Source organism: Saimiri boliviensis, chromosome 13 (assembly GCF_048565385.1).
Source record: "Saimiri boliviensis isolate mSaiBol1 chromosome 13, mSaiBol1.pri, whole genome shotgun sequence".
Taxonomy (NCBI): Eukaryota; Metazoa; Chordata; class Mammalia; order Primates; family Cebidae; genus Saimiri; species Saimiri boliviensis.
This window is the reverse complement of record NC_133461.1, coordinates 112,375,825-112,399,623: the sequence shown is the minus strand read 5'-3', so window position 1 is coordinate 112,399,623 and position 23,799 is coordinate 112,375,825. Positions and strand designations below refer to the sequence as shown.

The 23,799-nt window shown below is 47.0% G+C and overlaps 1 protein-coding gene across 7 annotated transcripts in view; it reads left to right on the top strand.

Moving 5' to 3' along the window:
• Nucleotides 1-23,799, top strand: part of DLGAP2 (DLG associated protein 2) — an 868,686-nt gene that overhangs the window by 809,910 nt on the left and 34,977 nt on the right. For 6 of the 7 annotated variants that reach the window (XM_074384215.1, XM_074384216.1, XM_074384213.1 and 3 more), the window contains 2 exons: nt 20,831-21,180; nt 22,226-22,267. In XM_074384215.1, coding sequence (XP_074240316.1) covers nt 20,831-21,180; nt 22,226-22,267 — 392 coding nt within the window. The remainder of the gene's footprint in view (nt 1-20,830; nt 21,181-22,225; nt 22,268-23,799) is intronic. The other variant, XM_074384214.1, reaches the window with a different exon arrangement.

The window sequence follows — 23,799 nt, the reverse complement described above, 5'->3', positions numbered from 1 at the left end:
TAGAGTGCTAGAAACTTATTTGGCAAGTTTGGTTTACGGTTTTAGGGACTTGGGTGGTCAGATATCTTTTACCACTGATACTCCAAATGACACGGAAAGTGGCAGTAAAATATAGTAAGGAAATAGTTATATGGGAAGGAAATATACATGAATGTAGGAAAAACACTCCTTTTTAAAATAATTACATTTGATTTATGTCATACTACATAGCCATTAAGATATAGGATCATGCTGTGCTTTTTAAACATAAGTCATGGGAGAGCTTTGAAAGTCGCCGTGGATTCAGTGTGGGGAATATTTATATTTATGTTTGTTTATTTATTCAGTTTTGGAAGCCAAGAAGGAAAGAGATAAAGAATGGGATGATTTATAGTATCGAATGTTACCATGCATATAAGGAAGATAAGAAAAAGATTCATTAGCTAAGGCAACAAAAGACTGTGGTTGATACAGGCAACTGCAGAGTCACTGAATTTCTGGAGGAAAAGTCCTACACTTTAAATACGGGGGCAGGTTACATTTCCAGTTCTTTGCAGTGGTGGGATATGTTCCTAACCTCTTTCTGTAATAAAAATGATTATTTCTTGGATCGGTTTATAGGTTTACAGCAGGTCATTACTTTACAACCATTTCAATCATACAATCGATTGAACAAACTCACAAATATGTATTTAGTGCCAATATGTGTAAGATAATGGAGAGATGCTTTATAAAAGGAAAGGAAACAGAATCGGAAATAGGATTTAGAAGTTCCATATACATGAAAGGTTAACCATGTTCAAAAATTTTTGTCCCTTCTAATCAGTGCTGAATTATTACAAACTGTCCTATGATTCATAAAATGGTCAAAATTCCTTTCTCTTCTGAATGTTGACAGCATAAGCTTAGATCTTGATTTAACTATAAGGCCCAGGAGTGGTCTCCCACATGCTTATTCTGTGGACAGAGGTTTTATCTGAGGGTTTTCTAAAACACACATGTTATCTGGCAAATGGCACTTAACAGAAATGAATTATTTGACATTTTTTGGCTATTCCGGAGAAAGATACTGAGTGCTTTTCAAAAGATCCTCAGAATCTGTTTCTGCATTTCTTGACAGGGAAGACAGAGGCTTTAGCACACAACCACTGGAGCAGAGAGGCAGGGAGAGCACAGACAGGAGCCTGGGTGACAATCTCTGGAGTAAAGATACGGGGAGAGAAGAGACAGGAGCTTGGGTGACAATCTCTGGAGTAAAGATACGGGGAGAGAAGGGACAGGAGCTTGGGTGACAATCTCTGGAGTAAAGATACGGGGAGAGAAGGGACAGGAGCTTGGGTGACACTCGCCGGAGCAGAGGTGGGGGAGAGAAGAGACGGAAGCTGGGCGCACACTCGCTGGAGCAGAGGTGGGAGGACAGCAGAGACACTGCTGCCATTACCGCTGCTTCTCATGTCTGCCTCCAGCATCCACCGCCAAGAAAACCCCTGCTCAGCAGAATTTTGGGATTACACAGGGAAGAATCTGGGGAACTGTGCTAACAGATACACATATTCGCTTGCTCAAACTTACTGTCCAGGGTCCACATTCTGAAGATAAACAGGTTTACAGATTCTTTGCAAAAGCTCAGATACCATATTTCTTCTGCCCCACCCATGCCTCTCAGCAGAAGGGCCAGGATTAAAGCAAGAGCCACACACGGATGTGGCTGGAAATCTTGACCCATAGACTTTGTGTGGCCGGTCTTCACCGGGTGTCCTGAGCCCAAGTGAATGAAGCACTGGCCCTGTCAGCAGCCATGGTCACGTCCACACGGAAGTTCCAAATCCCGAGGCTCCTGCACAGAGCAGCTCTCTGCTGTGACTCCAGCTGAGCGGTCCAGCTCCCCTGGTTACCTCCCCCATCACCAAGGGACTGGAAGTTCCTGGCAAGCAACACAGGCTGAGAACCCCGACTGAGCTGCTGCTCCATTCCTTCAGAAAGACGTCCCACCACTCCCCACTCCAGCCGGGCTCCTGCCTGGCCTGCTGCAGCTGCTAAAGCCCCCAGCTCCGTCCTCTGCATTCACGGAACCACCCAGGGCCACATAACGTAACAGGGGAAGATGTCTAACTCACAAGCAACTGCTGGGCAGCAGAAAACCGTTCTGATTTTATTCTCCATCTGGATGTGTGCTCATCAGAAGTCAACTTGAAAAGTTAAAAAGAACGCCAGTGGTGGAGGGAGACAGTCTTGCGTGTGAGCACCCCAGGCAGGCTGCCTCCTGCACCTCTGGTCAGACATCCCTCAGCGCCAGCCTTTGCATGAGGCGGCACTCGGAGAGCCTCATCAGACCCAGGCCAGGCATGCAGCCTGCCCCAGGCACCCACACAGCTCGGTTCTGCAGGCCCCATTTGCCCAGCGAGTCTTTCTCTTTTTTCGTGAGAATTAGGTTGGCTTTTTTCTGGTCATACACTCCTTAACATGCCGGTGTGGAATTAAGAGATACTTGTGTTTTTTTCCTTTTATAAATAATTCCATAAACCTGGTGCTAAGTGAATATTATGTTAGACCCTTGGTGTGGGCAGCAAAGGAGATTGGGTTTTACACACAGCAAGGTTCTAATGACAGTCCCATTAGTGTGTGGTCTGTGTGAGCCTCATTCTGTTATGTATGTTTTAGTAATTTGCTCCATTCATTGTGAGTCCCCCGACTCCCACTAGAATATAAGCTCCATGGGGTCAGGGTTTTTCTTGGTGCTGAATGCCTGTGCCCAGAACAGTGCTTGGCACATGGTAGTTATCAACGTTTGTTGATTTATTTAATGAAAACAAGGAAGGAATGATTGAGTAAGAAGGATTCTCTCTCTGTAATCAACTGTTAGTTCTCCTGCCCACTTGTAAATGACGTTCATTTGGTGAGTGATTTTTGTGAATTTCCAGGAGGGCAGAGACAAGGTAAAGAATGAAACCTTTTGTCAGGTGAGCACCGCCTAGGAAGTGGTAGGCAGTCCACAGACTTGTGGGGACGTGTACACGGATGAACCCATCTTTTCTGTGCACTTCCGTAGAACTTCTCTTCATTCATTATGGAATTTGCTTCGTCTGTTTCTGTCACTCTTGAAGTCAGGGTCAGATCTTTATTTTAAAATAAAGAATAACATGCGAGACAGACACAGTCATGAGACCAGCTGGCGAACCAAAATGCTACGAGCATTTCTGAAAAGCAAAGCAGATTGCCTCCTTGGTCTGTGTATCATCCCGTCATCGTTCACATCTCAAGGCTGTGCCGGTGATGATTCACTGTGCTCCTGTCATGCCAGCCTTTCCTGTCCGTGTGCCCTTGGCCTGGGGCCCATGAGAGGTGCAATTTCCTGGTGACCCCAGAGGACTATCACGAGCCTTTTTCTATTTTGTCAGAAGCGCTTCGTTTTCAGGGTACCACTGTAAACGGGGGATTTGAATCATATCTATTTCAATGACTAGGATGAGGAAGGGCTGCACATGCTGCCCACGTGGAGACACCGTGGTGTCATGTTGGTTCTTAGTGCTAGCCCTGGGGGTGGGGTAGGGGGCTGACAGTCTCCATTCCTCTCACCGGAAGGCTGTGGGTGCCTGGGGTCATAGGGCTTCCTGTGATGGGTACAGAACAGAGCCCGGGTATCCTTCGGCCACCCCACACCCTCGCTGCTCTCTGGAGGCTGCCAGCTTCCTGGCCACAGGAGTCGTTCACGCCCAGCTGGCACAGATTGATGCTTATTGATCCACATGGGCTCTGGAAGTTCACAGAGTGACTCCAGCCCAAGGAGCCCTGATTTATTGGCACGACCGACTGCAGCCCTCTGATGGGTCCATCTCTCAGAGATTGGGCCGAGGGCGGGTCAAGATGCTTGGTCTGTGAGTTGTGGGGGTGGATTCCTATAATCCCTTTTCCATTAGAGTCACCTTGAGATTGAGATTATGTCATCCATAGTGTGGATCTGGGGCCTTCCAACCCTCTGATCAAACTTTACAGGAGATGTTGACATTATTTAGGGTGTATTCATTTGACTCTGAGGTGTAAGTCAGAGGTAAGCACGGTTTTAACTCTTGCCAGTTGCTTCTGCTGTATTGTTTTATTTTTTAATTGAAGGTCACTGTATTTTCCTTAGAAAAGAGGCATTGGTAACGTCAGATATATTAGTGGATAGATCACTGTCTGTGCACTCACTTTGTCATGCGCAGGGGTAAAAATCAACTCTCTCATCATCAAACAAAATACCACCTACAGCATTAGCCCTCCCTCTAAATCTTAGTAGTAAAAATGTCTTTCTGGTAGGACTTCAGTTCAGACTTCATTCACAATTAGGGGTCCCAAGTACACACGTGCACACAGGGAGACACACTGTGAAGACGTGTCAGCAATGCTGCCTGCTGCACAGCTCACAGCATCTCAAGAAACAGGCTCCCCAGTCCTCCAGTCCTCGGTCTTTCCACTGTTCCACTGAAAACACTATTCCTTTAAAACATGTTTTTCATCTAAGAAGCTTTGCATCCATAAAGAATTGCATCCGACTGATCCATTGGATTGCTATGTTGCAGATTATTTTTCATGTTTTGCTAATTTCTTCTTTTTGATGATGCTTTAAGTTCTGGGGTACATGTGCAGAACATGCAGGTCTGTTACATACATACACATGTGCCATGGTGGTTTGCTGCATCCATCCCCCCATCATCTACATTAGGTGTTTCTCCTAATGTTATCCCTCCCAATCCCCCCACCCCCTGCTTTCTCTCCCCTAGACCCCCACCCCCTGGCAGGCCCTGGTGTATGACGTTCCCTCCCTGTGTCCATGTGTTCTCATTGTTCAACACCCACTTAGGAGTGAGAACATGTGCTGTGTGATTTTCTGTTCTTGGGTTAGTTTGCTGAGAATGATGGTTTCTAGCTTCATCCATGTCCCTGCAAAGGACATGAACTCATCCTTTTTATGGCTGCACAGTATTCCATGGTGTATATGTGCCACATTTTCTTTATCCAGTCTGTCATTGATGGGCATTTGGGTTGGTTCCAGGTCTTTGCTATTGTAAACAGTGCCACGGTAAACATACATGTGCATGTGTCTTTATAATAGAATGATTTATAATTCTTTGGGTATATGCCTAGTAGTGGGATTGCTGGGTCAAATGGTATTTCTATTTCTAGATCCTTAAGGAATCGCCACACTGTCTTCCACAATGGTTGAACTAATTTACACTCCCACCAACAGTGTAAAAGTGTTCCTATTTCTCCACATCTTCTCCAGCATCTGTTGTCTCCTGATTTTTTTAATGATCACCATTCTAACTGGCGTGAGATGGTATCTCAATGCAGTTTTGATTTGCATTCCTGTAGACCAGTGATGATGAGCTTATTTTCATATGTTTATTGGCTGTATACATGTCTTCTTTTGAAGTGTCTGTTCATCTTGATGTCATATCATCCTAAAATTCATTGTGTGCTGTCACTGATGATGAATTTATTTTTGGGTTATCCTTTAGTTTTATTGCCTGGCCCTTTGATCATCCAAAATTCTGTACTTAGAAACATGATTCTTCACTGAAAGTTGATTCATTCTCAGTAGTCTTCAGAAAATAAAGTTCTCACCGTGTGATGTGATTTTCAAACCTTTTAAATGGAAACAGGAAGTGTCTCGAACAGCAAAGCAGCTATCATCACTTCATTTTACTGTCTACAAGATGTTAAATGCTGGTTAGTCTGTAATTTCTTGCTAATTAACACATTCAAAACAGATGTCTTTGCTGCTAAGCTATCAGCGTTGCCCCAGAACTTGTGGGGCCCACATAATTTCTTGTAACTTTAGGAAAACAATTGTGTGTTTGCTTGTGGGATGTGACTTTTGTGTCCTGTCTGATTCATACTTATGTTTAGTGACTAACATTAATTAAAGTGTCAAAATGGCTTTAATCCTTTATGTTGAATCTTTTGCCTTGAAAGTTGAGTGTGTCCAGTATTCATTCTCTCATTTAGACATCCATGGGCCTGATGACTGTAATTCCTTTTACGCTTTCATCCTTGAAGTTCTAATTAAGAGAGTGCAATGAATTCAAGTGTGGCTGTTGCATTAAAATAGAATGGCAATGCTTCCCATTCAAAGTGTATTTTATCTTGATTACGTATTTGTGATTTTTATGATGGAATGCTAATTTTTAAATTCTCCTTTGGCTTGCAAATGACTTTCAAGGACTGAATTCATAAGTGGTGTCCAGAATTCCAGGTGTAGAAGGATAATTAAGCATGTGTTTAAAGCGATGGTGGATTCACATTTGAGATTCTTCAAAGCCCTGTGAAGTGGAGATTGCGGAGCAGTTTCTTCCATCTCATTCACATGATTCTTTCTAGTAAAATGTGTTGGTCCAGAATCTCTGCTACAAGGCTGGCTAAGCCCCTTGAAGACCTGAAGGAAACCTCTCATGATCAGAGTCCTCTGCTTCTCGTGCTGTGTTAGAGTACTCAGGGAGCTATGTCAGACATGGCCTTTTCATGCAGGACATGTCCTAGACACTGCTGCTAGCACAGCTGTTATGATGAGAAAGATGTTCCATGCTTGGGCAGGCCAGCGTGGTACCCGCTGGCCACACCTGACCATGAGCAGTGGACACGCAGTGTGTGCTGCACAGGAACTCATGTGTAATGGAATGTTAGGTATTCAGATGTTGTGGACGTTTAGAGGCCAGATGCAGTGGCTCACACCTGTAATCCCAGCACTTTGGGAGGCCAAGGCAGGTGGATCACCTGAGGTCAGGAGTTTGAGATCAGCCTGACCAACGTGGTGAAACTGCGTCTTTACTAAAAACACAAAATTAGTCTGGTATGGTGGCAGGTGCCTGTAATCCCAGGTATTTGGGAGGCTGAGGCAGGAGAATCACTTGAACCCTGGAGGTGGAGATTGCACTGGGCCGAGACTGTGCCACTGTACTCCAGCCTGGGTGACAGAGGGAGACACTGTCTCAAAAAAAAAAAAGGTTGGGCCATTTGATGTGGCCAGTGGCTAAGCTATTGGGTAGGGCATACTAGAAAGAAGCCTTTTGACACAACTGAGGTAAACCTAAGAAAGCAGACATTTTCAATGGGTAACAGTCTCCCGCCCCTTCACTCTGTCAGCACCAAAGTCTCCACTGCATGTTCAGTGCTGCCATCTCCCCTTCTGACAGTGCTTTTGACTCGAGAAATGTGAGCAGTTTCTTCGGAGAGGGTTAGCAAATGAGATGGGCTTGATTCTAAACACATCTGAGGAAGCTCAGTCTTTGCACACCTCCCTACCCTGTTTATTCAGCTCTATCAGGAGGGACCCAGAGGAAGCTCAGTCTTTGCACACCTCCTCCCTACCCTATTTATTCAGCTCTATCAGGAGGGACCAAGAGGAAGCTCAGTCTTTGCACACCTCCTCCCTACCCTGTTTATTCAGCTCTATCACAGAGGGACCCAGAGGAAGCTCAGTCTTTGCACACCTCCTCCCTACCCTGTTTATTCAGCTCTATCACGGAGGGACCAAGAGGAAGCTCAGTCTTTGCACACCTCTTCCATGCCCTGTTTATTCAGCTCTATCAGGGAGGGACCCAGAGGAAGCTCAGTCTTTGCACACCTCCTTCCTACGCTGTTTATTGATCTCTATCAGGGAGGGACCCAGAGGAAGCTCAGTCTTTGCACAACTCTTCCCTACGCTGTTTATTCAGCTCTGTCAGGGAGGGACCCAGAGGAAGCTCAGTCTTTGCACACCACCCTACCCTGTTTATTCAGCCCTATCAGGGAGGGACCAGGAGGAAGCTCAGTCTTTACATACCTCTTCTGTGCCCTGTATATTCAGCTCTGTCAGGGAGGGACTGGGAGGCAGCTCAGTCTCTGCACACCTCTTCCGTGCCCTGTTTATTCAGCTCTCTCAGGGAGGGACCCAGAGGAAGCTCAGTCTTTGCACACCTCCTCCCTACCCTATTTATTCAGCTCTATCAGGGAGGGACCGGGAGAAAGCTCAGTCTTTAAACACCTCTTCCCTGCCCTGTCTATTCAACTCTATCAGGGAGTAACCCAGAGGAAGCTCAGTCTTTGCACACCTCCTCCCTACGCTGTTTATTCAGCTCTATCAGGGAGGGACCCAGAGGAAGCTCAGTCTTTGCACACCTCTTCCCTACCCTGTTTAATTCAGCTCTATCAGGGAGGGACCCAGAGGAAGTTCAGGCTTTGCACACCTCCCTACCCTGTTTATTCAGCTCTATCAGGAGGGACTGGGAGGAAGCTCCGTCTTTACACACCTCTTCCGTGCCCTATTTATTCAGCTCTATCAGGGAGCGACTCAGAGGAAGCTCGGTCTTTGCACACCTCCCTACCCTGTTTATTCAGCTCTGTCTGGGAGGGACCCAGAGGAAGCTCAGTCTTTGCACACCTCCCTACCCTGTTTATTCAGCTCTATCTGGGAGGGACCCAGAGGAAGCTCAGTCTTTGCACACCTCCTCCCTATGCTGTTTATTCAGCTCTATCTGGGAGGGACCCAGAGGAAGCTCAGTCTTTGCACACCTCTTCCCTACCCTGTTTATTCAGCTCTATCATGGAGGGACCCAGAGGAAGCTCAGTCTTTGCACACTTCCCTACCATGTTTATTCAGCTCTATCAGGGAGGGACCCAGAGGAAGCTCAGTCTTTGCACACCTCCTCCCTACCCTGTTTATTCGGCTCTATATAGGGGAGGGACCCCTCCAACTGAATACACTTCCTTGAAGCATCACGTTTTGTTTCATGCAATTTTTATGGAAATCTTTCTAAAACTTACTGTGTGCATGGTTCTCTCCATTGTAAGTTTTTAATTAACCTTTCCTTCATGCCCCAGGTCATTACGTTGGCTCAGAGTACTCAACAGGCAAAGCATGTTAGAGAGTTCCCTCACACCACAACCCCATTATTCTTGGGGTGAGGCTCACTAACTCATGTGAAACAAACAACATCCAAACCAATTCAGTAATTGAATTACAAAGCACAGGAAAATTTTCATCTCTTTCGCTGTAATCTGAAGACATTTTAAAAAATCATCAGGGATTTTATAGTGTTGTTTACATGGTAAAAGAAACCAGTGCTAGGCTTTTAAAACCAGATACTCATGCATAGAATTGGTTTTTTTGTTGTTGTTTTTGTTTTGTTTTGTTTTGTTTTGTTTTAAGACAATAGTCGGGTCAGGTCTTCAGATTCTTTCAGTTATTAAACAATCATTTATTTTTCTAATTTCAAAATACGTATTTGGTCACTTACATAACCCCATGTGTGTTTAGTAATCTCTGTCTCTGTCTTGATTCATCTTCTTTTTGGGGATGTAGAATAGACTTATAATGCTAAATTAAATTTTGAATTTTCAAATACTCTTAATGGCTGTCTGACATATAGAAAGTGACAGATAACATTTTATACATAGCCTATAGCTCGTAAGGATGAGTTTTGATAAATGCATGCTAAATGTGCATTGACAGAAACAGAATTAAGACAACTATTATCACCACACCATCCAACTGAATAGCTGGATGTTTTTCTCAAATGTGTAAAATACTTTCATTCATTGTTGATTTTCATCTGTGGCAGCAAATTAATGTGATAAAATGCTCATTTTAAATTCTTTCTTTACTATTGTTTTCCAGCCTCTAATTTTAACTTTAATGAGCCATTTAGGAATTTACAATTCTGTTGCACCGGCTGTACAGATACAACAAACTTTTGTCAAAAGAACAGACTAGGCCAGGCGTAGTGGCTCATGCCTATAATCCCAGCACTTTGGGAGACCGAGGCAGGTGGATCACGAGGTCAAGAGATCAAGACCATCCTGGTCAACATGGTGAAACCCCGTCTCTAGTAAAAATACAAAAAAATCAGCTGGGCATAGTGGCGCCTGCCTGTAGTCCCAGCTACTCGGGAGGCTGAGGCAGGAGAATTGCTTGAACCCAGGAGGCGGAGGTTGCGGTGAGCCGAGATCGCGCCATTGCACTCCAGCCTGGGTAACAAGAGCGAAACTCCGTCTCAAAAAAAAAAAAAAAAAAAAAAAACAACAGACTAATGAATGGATGGGTGCAATGATAGACTTCATGTTTCAGAAATAATTTATTTATGCTAATCGCTATATCTAAAGCGTTTTAGGTACTACAGTTTTTAATTAACCAGGACTGACAACTGATAATTTTTAAATTACACAATTCAAATATTGCCAATATAAGGAAAATGTTAAGTGAAACAGCTTTGTTGTCTGAGATATGTACCCTGGTCCTTTGTCACGGCCGAGAAAGAATTTACAACACGGACACATACGAGGACCACTGTTTTAGGAGTGGAAAGGTTAATAGAGAAAGAAGTGGGAGAGAAAAGGCTTCCTGCTGCCATGAAAGTGGGTCACCCAAAAGAGGGTCTCTGGTTTGCGGCAGAATGCATGCGGTTTTGTACAGAGGCTTGAGAGGTGGTGACTGATTTACATAGGGCCCAGGGGATTGGTCTGACCAGGTGTGTCATTTACATAGCCCAAGAAAAGACTGGCCCTCCCACGCTTATCTTTTATTATGCAAATGCGGCCTCCACCTGGCTGGTCACCAAGATGCCTGTACATATGGTTTTACCTGGAGGCTGCCGTGACACTTGGTGAATAGGAGAAAGCAGAAGGAGACACCACATTGCAGGTGCCGGGCTTCTAGGTGTAGCCACTGCTATTTACATATGAAAGCCCCTAGTCTTCGTATCTATGCCTGCCTCCTCAGGCTGCTTTCCCTTAGACGTGTGCAGAATATGCAGGTTTGTTACATAGGTATACACGTGTCATGGTGGTTTGCTTACCCATCAACTTATAGCATTAGGTATTTCTCCTAATGCTATCCCTCCCCTCTCCCCCAACCCCCGACAGGCCCCGGTATGTGATGTTCCCCTCCCTGCGTCTGTGTGTTCTCATTGTTCAACTTCCACTTTTGAGTGAGAACGTGCGGTGTTTGGTTTTCTGTTCTTGTGTCAGTTTGCTGAAAATGATGGTTTCTAGCTTCATCCATGTCCCTGCAAAGGGAGGTCCATCCATTTTTATGACTGCATAGTATTCCATGATATATATATGCCACATTTTCTTTATCTAGTCTATCATCGATGGGCATTTGGGTTGGTTCCAAGTCTTTGCTATTATGAACAGTGCCGCAGTAAACATACATGTGCACGTGTCTTTATAGTAGAATGATTTATAATTCTTTGGGTATATACCCAGTAATGGGATTGCTGCATCAAATAGTGCTTCCGATTCTCGACCCTTGAGGAATCGCTTCACTGTCTTCCACAATGGTTGAACTAATTTACATTCCTACCGACGGTGTAAAATCATTCCTATTCTCTACATCCTCTCCAGCATCTGTTTCCTGACTTTTTAATGATTGCCATTCTCACTGGTGTGAGATGATAGCTCATTGTGGTTTTGACTGGCATTTTTCTAATGACCACTGATGATGAGCTTCTTTTCGTATGTTCGTTGGCTATATAAATGTCTTCTTTTCAGAACTGTCTGTTCATATCCCTCACCGACTTTTTGATGGGGTTGTTTTTTTTCTTATAAATGTGTTGAACTTCTTTGTAGATTCTGGATGTTAGCCCTTTGTCAGAGGGACAGATTGCAACAATTTTCTTCCATTCTGTAGGTTGCCTGTTCATTCTGATAATAGTTTCTTTTGCTGTGCAGAAGCACTTTAGTTTAATTAGGTCCGATTTGTCAGTTTTGGCTTTTTTTGCCATTGCTTTTGGTGTTTTAGTCATGAAGTCCTTGCCTATGCCTGTGTCCTGAATGGTATTGCCTAAATTTTCTTCTAGGGTTTTTATGGTTTTAGGTCTTATGTTTTAAGTCTTTAAGCCATCTTGAGTAATTTTTGTATCAGGTGTAAGGAAGGGGTCCAGTTTCAGTTTTCTGCATATGGTTAGCCAGTTTTCCAAACACCATTTATTTAATAGGAATCCTTTCCCCATTGCTTGTTTTTGTCAGGTTTGTCAAAGATCAGATGGTTGTAGATGCATGACTTTATTTCTGAGGCCTCTGTTCTGTTGCATTGGTCTATATATCTGTTTTGGTACCAGTACCATGCTGTTTTGGTTACTGTAGCCTTGTATTTTTTTTTTTTTTTTTTTTTTTTTTGAGACGGAGTTTCGCTCTTGTTACCCAGGCTGGAGTGCAATGGCGCAATCTCGGCTCACCGCAACCTCTGCCTCCTGGGCTCAGGCAATTCTCCTGCCTCAGCCTCCTAAGTAGCTGGGATTACAGGCACGCGCCACCACGCCCAGCTAGTTTTTTGTATTTTTAGTAGAGACGGGGTTTCACCATGTTGACCAAGATGGTCTCGATCTCTCGACCTCGTGATCCACCCGCCTCGGCCTCCCAAAGTGCTGGGATTACAGGCTTGAGCCACCGCGCCCGGCCTGTAGCCTTGTATTATAGTTTGAAGTCAGGTAGCATGATGCCTCCAGCATTGTTCTTTTTGCTTAGGATTGTCTTGGCTACATGGGCTCTTTTTTGGTTCCATAAGAAATTTAAAGTGTTTGTTTTTTTTTTTTCTAATTCTGTGAAGAAAGTCAATGGTAGCTTGATGGGGATAACATTGAATCTATAAATTACTTTGGGCAGTATGGCCATTTTCACGATACTGATTCTTCATATCCATGAGCATGGAATGCTTTTTTATTTGTTTCTGTCCTTTCTTATTTCTTTGAGCAGTGATTTGTAGTTCTTAAAGAGGTCCTTCACATCCCTTGTAAGTTGTATTCCTAGATATTTTATTCTCTTTGTAGCAATTGTGAATGGGAGTTCACTCACAATTTGGCTGTCTGTTTGTCTATTATTATTGGTGTATAGGAATGCTTGTGGTTTTTGCAAATTGATTTTGTATCCTGAGACTTTGCTAAAGTTGCTTATCCCCTTAAGGAGATTTTGGGCTGAAACAGTGGGTCTTCTGAATATGCAATGATGTCTTCTGCAAACAGAGACAATTTTACTTCCCCTCTTCCTATTTGAATATTCTTTATTTCTTTCTCTTGCCTGATTGCCCTGGCCAGCACTTCCAATACTATGTTAATTGGAGTGGTGAGAGAGGGCATTTTTGTCTTGTGCCTGCTTTCAAAGGGAATGCTGTAGTTTTTGCCCATACAACATGATATTGGCTGTGGGTTTATCATAAATAGCTCTTATTATTTTGAGATATATTCCATCAATACCTAGTTTATTGAGTGTTTTTAGCATGAAAGGGTGGGATATTAAATCTTATCAAAGGCCTTTTCTGCATCTATTGAGATAACCATGTGGTTTTCATCATTGGTTCTGTTCATGTGATGGATTACATTTATTGATTTGCATATGTTGAACTAGCCTTGCATCCCAGGGATGAAGCCAGCTTGGTCACGGTGGATACGCTTTTTAATGTGCTGCTGGATTTGGTTTGCTAGTATTTTATTGAGGATTTTTGCACTGATGTTCGATGTTCATCAGGGATATTGGCCTGAAATTTTCTCTTTTTTGTGTGTCTCTGCCAGGTTTTGTTATCAGGCTGATGCTGGCCTCATAAAATGAGTTAGGGAGGAGTCCCTGTTTTTCTGTTGTTTGGAATAGTTTCAGAAGTAATGGTACCAGCTCCTTTTTGTACCTCTAGGAGAATTTGACTGTGAATCCAACTGGTCCTGGGATTTTTTTGGGGTTCGTAGATATTAATTATTACCTCAGTTTCAGAACCTGTTATTGATCTATTCAGGGATATGACCTATTCCTGATTTAGTCTTGGGAGGGTGTATGTGTCCAGGAATTTATTCATTTCTTCTAGATATTCTAGTTTATTTGCACAGAGTTGTTTATGGTATTCTCTGATGTGTTTCTGCATGATCAGTGGTAATATCCCCTTTATCATTTTTTATTGTGTCTATTTGATTCTTCTCTCTTTTCTTTATTATTCTGGCTAGCAGTCTATTTTGTTGGTCTTTTCAAAAAACCAGCTCCTGAAATCATTGATTATTTGAAGCGTCTTTCATGTCTCTATCTCCTTCAGTATGGCTCCGATCTTGGTTATTTCTTGTCTTCTGCTAGCTTTTGAATTTGTTTGCTCCTGCTTCTCTAGTTCTTTTTAATTGTGATGTTACGGTGTCGATTTTAGATCTTTCCCATTTTCTCTTGTGGGCATTTAGTGCTATAAATTTCCCTCTAAACACTGCTTTGGCTGTGTACCAGATATTCTGGTATGTTGTATCTTTGTTCTCATTGGTTTCAAATAACTTATTTATTTCTGCCTTAATTTCGTTATTTACCCAATAGTCATTTAGGAACAGATTGTTCCGTTTCCATGTAGTTGTGTGGTTTTGAGTGAGTTTCTTAATCCTGAAGTTCTAATTTGATTGCACTGTGATCTGAGAGACCGTTATTATTTCTTTTCTTTTGCATTTGCTGAAGAATGTTTTACTTCCAATTATATGGTCAGTTTTAGAGTAAGTGTAATGTGGTGCTGAGAAGAATGTATATTCTGTTAATTTAGGGTACAGAGTTCTGTAGACATTAGGTCCACTTGGTCCAGAGCTGAGTTCAGGTCCTGAATATCCTTGTTAATTTTCTGTCTTGTTGATCTGTCTAATATTGACAGTGGGGTGTTAGAGTCTCCCATTATTATTGTGTGGGAGTGTGAGTCTCTTTGTAGGGCTCTAAGAATTTGCTTTATGAATCTGTGTGCTCCTGTACTGGGTACATAATATTTAGGATAGTTAGCTCTTCTCATTGCATTGATCCCTTTTCCATTATCCACTGCCCTTTTTTGTCTTTTTTAATCTTTGTCAGTTTTATCAGAGACTAGGATTGCAACTCCTGCTTTTTTTTTTTTTTTCTGCTTTCCATTTGCTCGGTAAATATTCCTCCATCCCTTTATTTTGAGTTTATGGGTGTCTTTGCATGTCTAATGGGTCTGCTGAATACAGCACACCAATGAGTCTTGACTCTTTATCCATTATGCCAGTCTGTATCTATTGATTGGGGCATTTAGCCTATTTACATTTAAGGTTAATATCGTTATGTGTGAATTTGATCCTGTCATTATGATGTTAGCTGGTTATTTTGCCCATGTCCTCTGGCCCTTCCTGTGGTGGCATCGGTGCGTCTATGACACAGGCCATGTCCACTGGTGGCTTCCATGGTGGCATCAGTGCATCTACGACACAGGCCATGTCCACTGGCCCTTTCCGTGGTGGCATCGGTGCCTTTATGACACAGGCCATATCCACTGGCCCTTTCCATGATGGCATCAGTGCGTTTGTGACATAGGCCGGGTCCTCTGGCCCTTCCCGTGGTGCCATCAGTGCGTCTGTGACACAGACTGTGTCCATTGGCCCTTCCTGTGGTGGCATCGGTGCATCTGTGACACAAGCTGTGTCCTCTGGCCCTTCCCATGGTGAAACTGGTGCATCTGTGACACAAGCCGTGTCTTCTGGCCCTTCCTGTGGTGGCATCGGTGCATCTATGACACAGGGCATGTCCACTGGCCCTTTCCATGGTGGCATTGGTACGTCTGTGACACAGGCTGTATCCTCTGGCCCTTCCTGTGGTGGCATCAGTGTGTCTGTGACACAGGCCATGTCCTCTGGCCCTTCCGTGGTGGCATTGATGAATCTGTGACACAGGCCGTGTCCTCTGGCCTTTCCCATGGTAGCATCGGTGCATCGGTGACACAGGCTGTGTCCTCTGGCCCTTCCGTGGTGGCACTGGTGTGTCTGTGACACAGGCCGTGTCCTCTGGCCTTTCCCATGGTAGCATCGGTGCATCGGTGACACAGGTTGTGTCCTCTGGCCCTTCTGTGGTGGCACTGGTGCGTCTGTGACACAGGCTGTGTCCTCTGGCCTTTCCCGTGGTGGTGGCATCGGTGCGTCTGTGACACAGGCCGTGTCCTCTGGCCCTTTCCCATGGTGGCATCAGTGCATCTGTGACACAGGCTGTGTCCTCTGGTCCTTCCGTAGTGGCATCGGTGTGTCTGTGACACAGGCTGTGTCCTCTGGCCCTTCCGTAGTGGCATTGGTGTGTCTATGACACACGTCATGTCCTCTGGCCCTTCCTGTGGTGGCATCAGTGAGTCTCTGACACAGGCCGTGTCCACTGGCCCTTCCTGTGGTGGCATCGGTGCATCTGTGACACAGGCCGTGTCCTCTGGCCCTTCCTGTGGTGGCATCAGTGCATCTGTGACACAGGCCGTGTCCTCTGGCCCTTCCGTAGTGGCATTGGTGTGTCTATGACACACGTCATGTCCTCTGGCCCTTCCTGTGGTGGCATCGGTGCGTCTGTGACACAGGCCATGTCTCTGGCCCTTCCTGTGGTGGCATCGGTGCATCTGTGACACAGGCCGTGTCCTCTGGCCCTTCCTGTGGTGGCATTGGTGCATCTGTGACACAGGCCGTGTCCTCTGGCCCTTCCATGGTGGCATCGGTGCGTCTGTGACACAGGCTGTGTCCTCTGGCCCTTTTCCCGTGGTGACATAGGTGCGTCTGTGACACAGGCCATCCTCTGGCCCTTCCTGTGGTGGCATCAGTGCATCACTGACACAGGCCGTGTCCTCAGGCCTTTCCTGTGGTGGCATTGGTGCGTCTATGACACAGGCCGTGTCCTCTGGCCCTTCAGTGGTGGCATCGGTGCGTCTCTGACACAAGCTATGTCCATTGGCCCTTCCTGTGGTGGCATCGGTGCGTCTATGACACAGGCCATGTCCTCTGGCCCTTCCCGTGTTGGCATCGGTGCGTCTGTGACACAGGCCGTGTCCTCTGGCCCTTCCCGTGGTGGCACTGGTGCATCTTTGACACAGGCTGTGTCTGCCAGCCCTTTCCATGGTAGCATTGATGTGTCTAGGACGAGTCATGTCCACTGGCTCTTTCCATTTCCCGCTTCCATCCCTCTCAAGGCATGCCAGGCTTGCCCCGGGAGGCTTCCCTCAGCCCGCGTCTCTCTCTGGGCATCGCTAGTCTCTGATGCTGCAGGCTTGGTTCTCAGACCCACCTTTTCCGTGTGATTATGGAGCACGCTGGGACCAGGCTCTTAGGCTCTAGCTAGATGCTTCCTGAAAGCAGTGCATCTCACAACGTATACCCACAGTGAAGCTTGCCAGGTACCTGACGTCAGAGCCCAATGTTGAAGAAAGCCGAGGGCTCTTCAGCCTCCTTACCCGTGGTCTCTGGAAAACCCATATGGTAACAGCAACCGTATGGACACTCAGGTCGAACAGCACGTCCTCATAAAACATCATTGTGGTTATCACAGTGAAACTGGTGATGTGTTGTAGATTCAACGCCAGTAAGCAGTTGTTTGAAGCAATAAAAAAAAATACTTGGATTTACATCCTAAAATGTGGATTCACAGAATACAGTAGCCTAAATAATGACTTTGACATTGGCGGCTTGCGGATACAGTGAAAAACAAGACTCTTTTAGAAGAGATCTAAGCGTAACTTTTATGATAGTCAGTGAGTGGTCATCTCTGCACCTCTGCAGCACAGCTCATTGCTTCAAACCATGTTTGCCTTTTAGTGGTTCTGAGAACAGCCTGGCAGGCATATGCACACAAATTTGGAAACAGCATGTCCTCTTTTGTCATTCAGGAAAAAGCACTCTGCGTGCCCTCCCAGGTGGAGCATAGTAAATTCTTCTTTTTATAAGCTGGAGGTAAACTGCTTCTTCTTAATTAATTTGTTTTAAAAGTACGGCATGCAACTACATTTTTACAAAGAGTTAAGTTTTAAAAAATCATTTCATTGGCCTGTAGCAAACATATGATAAAGTGAGAAAATGTGATTTTCCTATGATCATGGAGATGAGTGATAACCTGACCCATACGTTTTTTTAATTTACAAGACATTCCGTATAGGAAGGAAGGTTTAGTTTTGTAAAATTTTTCGGACTCTTTCGATTAAAACATATTTGGTGAGGTCTATGATTTTGAACCGTGGTGACGGGAGGCCTTTGAGAGTAACTATTAAATACATAATGAGCCACACTGGGGGCGAATTTGCGTGCATTTGCTTAACTGTTCGGAAAGGTCACTACTTTCCTTCCTGTTGCGTTGGCCTGTGACGTGTGGTGACTTAGTTGTGATGCTTCCATTTGTGCCATCGTTCACAGCTGAGGTGAACCTAGCTGGGAAAATCCAACCAATTAGGTGTGTTTATTATCACCTTTCTACTCATCTCAAACTTGGCAAAAAAAAATGTAATACTAAGGCAGATGTCACATTTTAACCTGTATTCCCACGTCTCTCTTGCTTTTGATTGTTACTACCCCTATTGCTGGGACTGAAAACCTCTTCGGAATCAATATTTCTGCTTAAGGGAACCGAAGCAGAGCCAGCTTCGCCCCTGGAGAGGTCACCGAGACCCCGTCTGCAGGCTTGCCCTGGCGTGCAAGGGGACACCGGGCCTGCCTTCTGCTAGGGCCGTGGAATCTGGAGATGTGTCATTAATGAGAAAGACTCTGTTTTCTGTAAATGAACCATGACAAATGGGTTAATGTGAAAACCGCCGCCTACTCTCCAGGACTGTCACATGGAAACCCCTTTATCGATGAGCCCGCTTCACACCTCCACCCAGCGTCTCTCTGTTCATGTGTCTGTGTCACACTTAATGCCCTTGATAAATCAGTGTTATGAGGCACTGTCAGGAAAGGCAGCATGAGAAGCTAGTGTTTAAATGGACCTCACCCCTGCCAAGGTGTGGTGAATGCATGGTAACCAGATCCACCCTACCCAGAAAGAAAACGACTTCCTAACTCTGCTCTCTTCCTGGCACTGTTGGCATTTTGGATGGAGCAGTCTTGGGGACTTTGTGAATCCCCTAAAATAGTGCCTTGAATATTGTCCGTTGTCAATAATTTTCCTTAAGGGATTGATTGACATTAGGGGGAAAACTCAGGCACAGAAAAGAAGAGGAACAGAGGATTTTGGATGTTTCTCTGGTGAAGGGGCAGCTCAGCAACGGATTGGTTTAACATCTGATCACCCTTCCTCAGTCTGCCAGCCCTCAGATTCTCTTTCCAATGCATGCTTTTTAAAAATGTGCCTACTTTGTGCCAACTCAGTGGCTCACACCTGTAATCCCAGCACTTCGGGAGGCTGAGGCAGGTAGATACCTGAGGTCAGGAGTTCAAGACCAGCCTAGCCAAAATGGTGAAACCCTGTCTCTACTAAAAATACAAATATTAGCCAGGTGTGGTGGCAGGTGCCTGTAATCCCAGCTACATGGGAGGCTAAGGCACAAGAATCACTTGAACCCAGGAGGTGGAGGCTACAGTGAGCCGAGATCCTTCCACTACACTCCAGCCTGGGCAACAAGAGTGAAACACCATCTCCAAAAAAAAAAAAAAAAAAGTATCCGCTTTGTAAATTAAAAAAATTTTTAATGTAACGTTATGCCTTAAGGCGCAGGTCATCGGAATGGCAGGCTCATTTTGTCGTTCGTCCGTGTTTTCTTGGGATAAGATAAGAAGTTAAAGAGGGTGCAGAAACTCCACTCACACAAAAATAACTGGAGGGGAGGGACTGGGGGGTGGGGAGCTGGGAGAGAGCGCATGGGGAGAAATGCCAAATCTAGGTGAGGGGGAGGAAGGCAGCAAAGCACACTGCCGTGTGTGTACCTATGCAACAGTCTTGCATGTTCTTCACATGTACCCCCAAACCTAAAATGCAATTTTAAAAAGTAAATAACTGGAGGGGGTGAGGAATGCCAAGTGCCCTGCAGCCCACAGAAACAGACACAGAAAGGATGTGTTTCCGCTCTCGGGCATGGCGTCCGGAAGTCCTTGCGGAAACTGCCCCTCGGTCTGTCCTCAGATGGTGCTCAGACCCCTCCAGGAGACGCCTGGCGGTGCCTCTCACCGTATGTGTGTGGTGGGAGGTGGTGAAGGCGCAGGCTTCCCGTCAAGAAGCACTTTCATCAGCTCTTCCTGCACAATAGAGGAAAATGATTGACTCTAATGGACACGTGGTTCTGGTGAGGGAGAATGTTGGGCAGTTCATCCTCTATAAAAATGTCATACCCTGAGTCCAGGCCAAGGTATCACATGCATTTCCGGTAGCTTCCAAGGCATATTTAATATGGTCTTCATCTCCAGATGCATTGATTTTGCTTAGGTGGCCTGTCTGGCTGCACAGCCAGTGGTACAGAAGGCCGTGCAGTGCGGCTCGGGAGGAGACTGGCTGGCGATGGCCACTGGCGAGTGTGGCCTGGCCCAGCTCAGATTCATAGAGCCAGCCCCTTTTCAGTGGACTTCGTACAACTTAAAGCTATGGCACCTGTACTTACAGGGAAGCAAATAAGTTTCTGCTATTGTCTATTTTCTCCATTAAAAAACAGTAGCTGTTCATTATAGTGATTTTTAGAAAAACACACAAGCCCGAGAGCACACAGGGCCCGTCCTGCCACTCAGCAGCCTCCATGAACATCTTCAGGTGCCGTGATCTTTCCTCACACGCAGGTTTCCTGCACTAACGGATTCCACCTTGACCCATGCATAGTTTAGCATCCTGCCTGCATTTTAACTAAGCGTGACAGCACGAGCATCTTCCCTGATGACGTGACCTGCGTAGGAATGACACCACGCCTGCGCGCTGTCCTGCGGGGACACGCTCTGCTTAGCTGCATCTTTGCTGCTGAGTTCGTTGGTGTTTTTATAATCCTGCAGCGTTACAAGGATGTTCCCGTATGCCGTCTCATTTCCCCACGTTTCATGCTATTTTCTTGGGGTAGATGTCTGGGAATAGACTTGCTCCTTCAACGACAGGGGTGGGCGTGGGGAAACGGTCGCCCAGGTACTGAGGGGGGAGAACACAATGCTTGACTTGGGACTTCCTTTTCTTACAGCTGTCTCATATACAAATTACAAGAAAACGCCCCCGCCAGTGCCCCCTCGGACCACCTCCAAGCCTCTGATCTCGGTGACGGCGCAGAGCAGCACCGAATCCACCCAGGATGCCTACCAGGACAGCCGCGCCCAGAGGATGTCCCCATGGCCCCAGGATGGCCGCGGCCTCTACAACTCCACGGACAGCCTGGACAGCAACAAGGCCATGAACCTTGCCCTGGAGACGGCCGCAGCCCAGCGCCACATGGCTGACGGCCAGAGCGGCTCCATCCGGACCAGCGACAAAGCCATCCTGGTGTCCAAGGCGGAGGAGCTCCTCAAGAGCCGCTGCTCCTCCATCGGGATTCAGGTAGCCGCTCGTGGGCGCTCGTCGGGGCCTGGCTCCAGTCAGTGCTGCAGGTGGCGTAGAATAAATGCAAACCCGGCCAGCGGCCCTGGGTCCTCCTTAGCAGTGACCGCAACCCTCAGCAGGGCCACAGAACCTGAGAGCGAGGCTGTGCGTTCAGGTTGCGGACCCGCCAGCGCAGGCAGTAGGCGGGAGACCCCCGAGGCCACTAGGACCCCGCCGCGGGGCTGAAGGAAACCCGGGGCTCCAGCTCCTCATCCCCTGCCACCCTGAACACACACTCCTGGCCGCGCGTTTTCCAAGGGTCCGAGGCTGCCTGCAGAGTATGGAGATAACATTATTTCGAGGCTTAAAAGGGAGGGTTTCTGCTGAAGCCTGATTTTTCAAAAGCTTTCAGTATTGTGGCCAAAGAGTTGAATGGGGGAACCAGAAGGTGTTGGGAAAGAAAAGGTAAAAGGAAAAGCAGGCTGCCTCGGTGCAGAACCAGCAGGTGCTCACAGGCGCGGGCAGGCCCGTCAGCGGCCGTCACAGATGCGGCATCCGTGGTTTCAGACCACAGACAAATGATCCACTGTCCATTCGGGCCCCCAAATGTCTATCCAAAATACAGATGTGGCGGATGGTTCTCTTCCCCGTGAATAGAGAGCTCTGGCCGGCTCTGGCCAGCTCCCGCCCACGCACCTCTGTGTTAGGTACCACACTGTGCACCCTGTGGGGCCGGGAGAGTGTCCCGTGGTCTGGGTCAAGTGCATCCCTCCGGGATCTGGCAGGCACGGTTGAGCAGGGCTGGCCACCAAGCCCGCTGCCAACATGGCCCACCTCCTGCTTCCTTCCCCCCCGCATTCAGTGTGCGTTCCTCGGAGCTTTAACAGTCAGACGCTGGATGCCACTGGGGCGGCCCAGGGCGGAGGGTGAGTGGAGCATGTGTGAGAGCCGGGCCGTGAGGCCCTGGCAGCCAGGCGTGCGGGCGGAGAACGCGGGGGAGCCGCCCGCTGGCCCAGGGCCTCTGAACCAGGTCTCCACACTGTGGCTTCATTGTTTTGTTTAGGATTCTGAATTCCCAGAGCACCAGCCATACCCAAGGTCAGATGTAAGTACCAAAATGTGCTCCAAAGCCGCGTCCGCATGAGTTTTATTTTCTCTCCTTTTTTTGGATGTTGATGCGACCGCTCTTGTCGCCTCTCTCTGTCCTGATTCTATATGCCAGGCACTATGCTGGGTGCCCCCACCTGTCCCCTCTAACAAGGACGAGGGGCTCACCAGGGTCCGTTAACTGCCCCAGCCCTGGGCCTAGCTGGGCTCTGGCTCCTGTAAGCGGGAAAGGCAGGGTGCCCTCATCCGTCTCCATCTCCGGAGTCACGTCTGCAGTAGAGACTGGAGAGGTCCCCAAATTAGCCAGGCAGCTTCGCACTGCCAGGCACTCAACGCCCTCTCTCTTTTCTCCCCGGCCAACTCCCACATCCACTCAGCCAAGACTGAGGCAGTGCCCACTTCTGAGCACCTGCAGTACAGACTTGATCTGAAAGGAGTGGGACATAATTTTGGAATCTCAGGTCAGCATACTGGGCACAATGCCACTGCCTCCTGCCCCACCCACAGCCAGGACCCCACACCCCTCTGTGGTCAGCCCTCTTCCGCTCCCAGCTCCCACCCCTCGCACAGCCACCTCTGCTGAGTGCAGGCTTCTCATCCCCTGCCTCCCCTGCGAAGCTCAGCCCATGCCTTCACCCCTTCCCAGAGGCCTCTCTGGACCCCCATGCCCCACACTGTGTCCTATGGGAGAGACTCTGGACCCCAGCACCCGACATGTGTCCTGTGAGGGGGGACCTTGCTCCCAGCCTCTTGCCGCCCTGCACCCAGCACTGTGCCTGGCACATAGGGAGTGCTCGGTAAATGTCGGGAAAGTGAGTGGACGGATGGGCCTCTGGGTGCGTGTTGGGTGAGGATAGATGCAAAGGCAGGAATGCAGGTGGATGACGAAGTCACCTTTCATGGCAGTAAGAAAAACAAATGCACGATCCTGTGTGTTTTCTGTGCATCCTGTGAGCTGGTGAGCTCAGTTATCCAAAGGCGGTGACTTGAAAAGCCACAGGGCAAATGTACTCAAGTGTCAGGATAAGGAAAACAGCCAGAGAAAGAATTGAAGCAAGTCCAGGAGCAGAGGAGGAGGAAAAGTGAAGAATGAGGTGGATGAAAGGGGGATTCTCCCAGGGCAGGTGCCTGGGAGGCCTCGGGAGAGGAGCTGCGGTCGTCAGCTTGTCAGGGCAGGTGACAGGCTGAGACAGGCGTCATTTAATCCTCACAATAACCCTGTGTGCTGGTTGTTACTGTGCCCAGCCTTCGGATGGGAAAACTGAGGTTCAGGGAGGGTCAGTGACTTGCAGGTGCACAGCCAGGCCACAAGCGAAGCCAGCGCGTGAGAACCTGGAGCCTACCTCCACTCCGCCCCTCCGCTCTCCTTCTCAGAGGAGAAAATCCCAAAATGATGCCATACCCTCAGGACCTGCCCCGGTTCTTTTCCTCTCCTGGGATATGGGGCAGGCATCATGCTGTTCCCTAGCTCGCAGGCAAAGCTGGCTAATGTGTGTTCAAGCAGCATTTAATGGAACTGGCTTCCCAGAG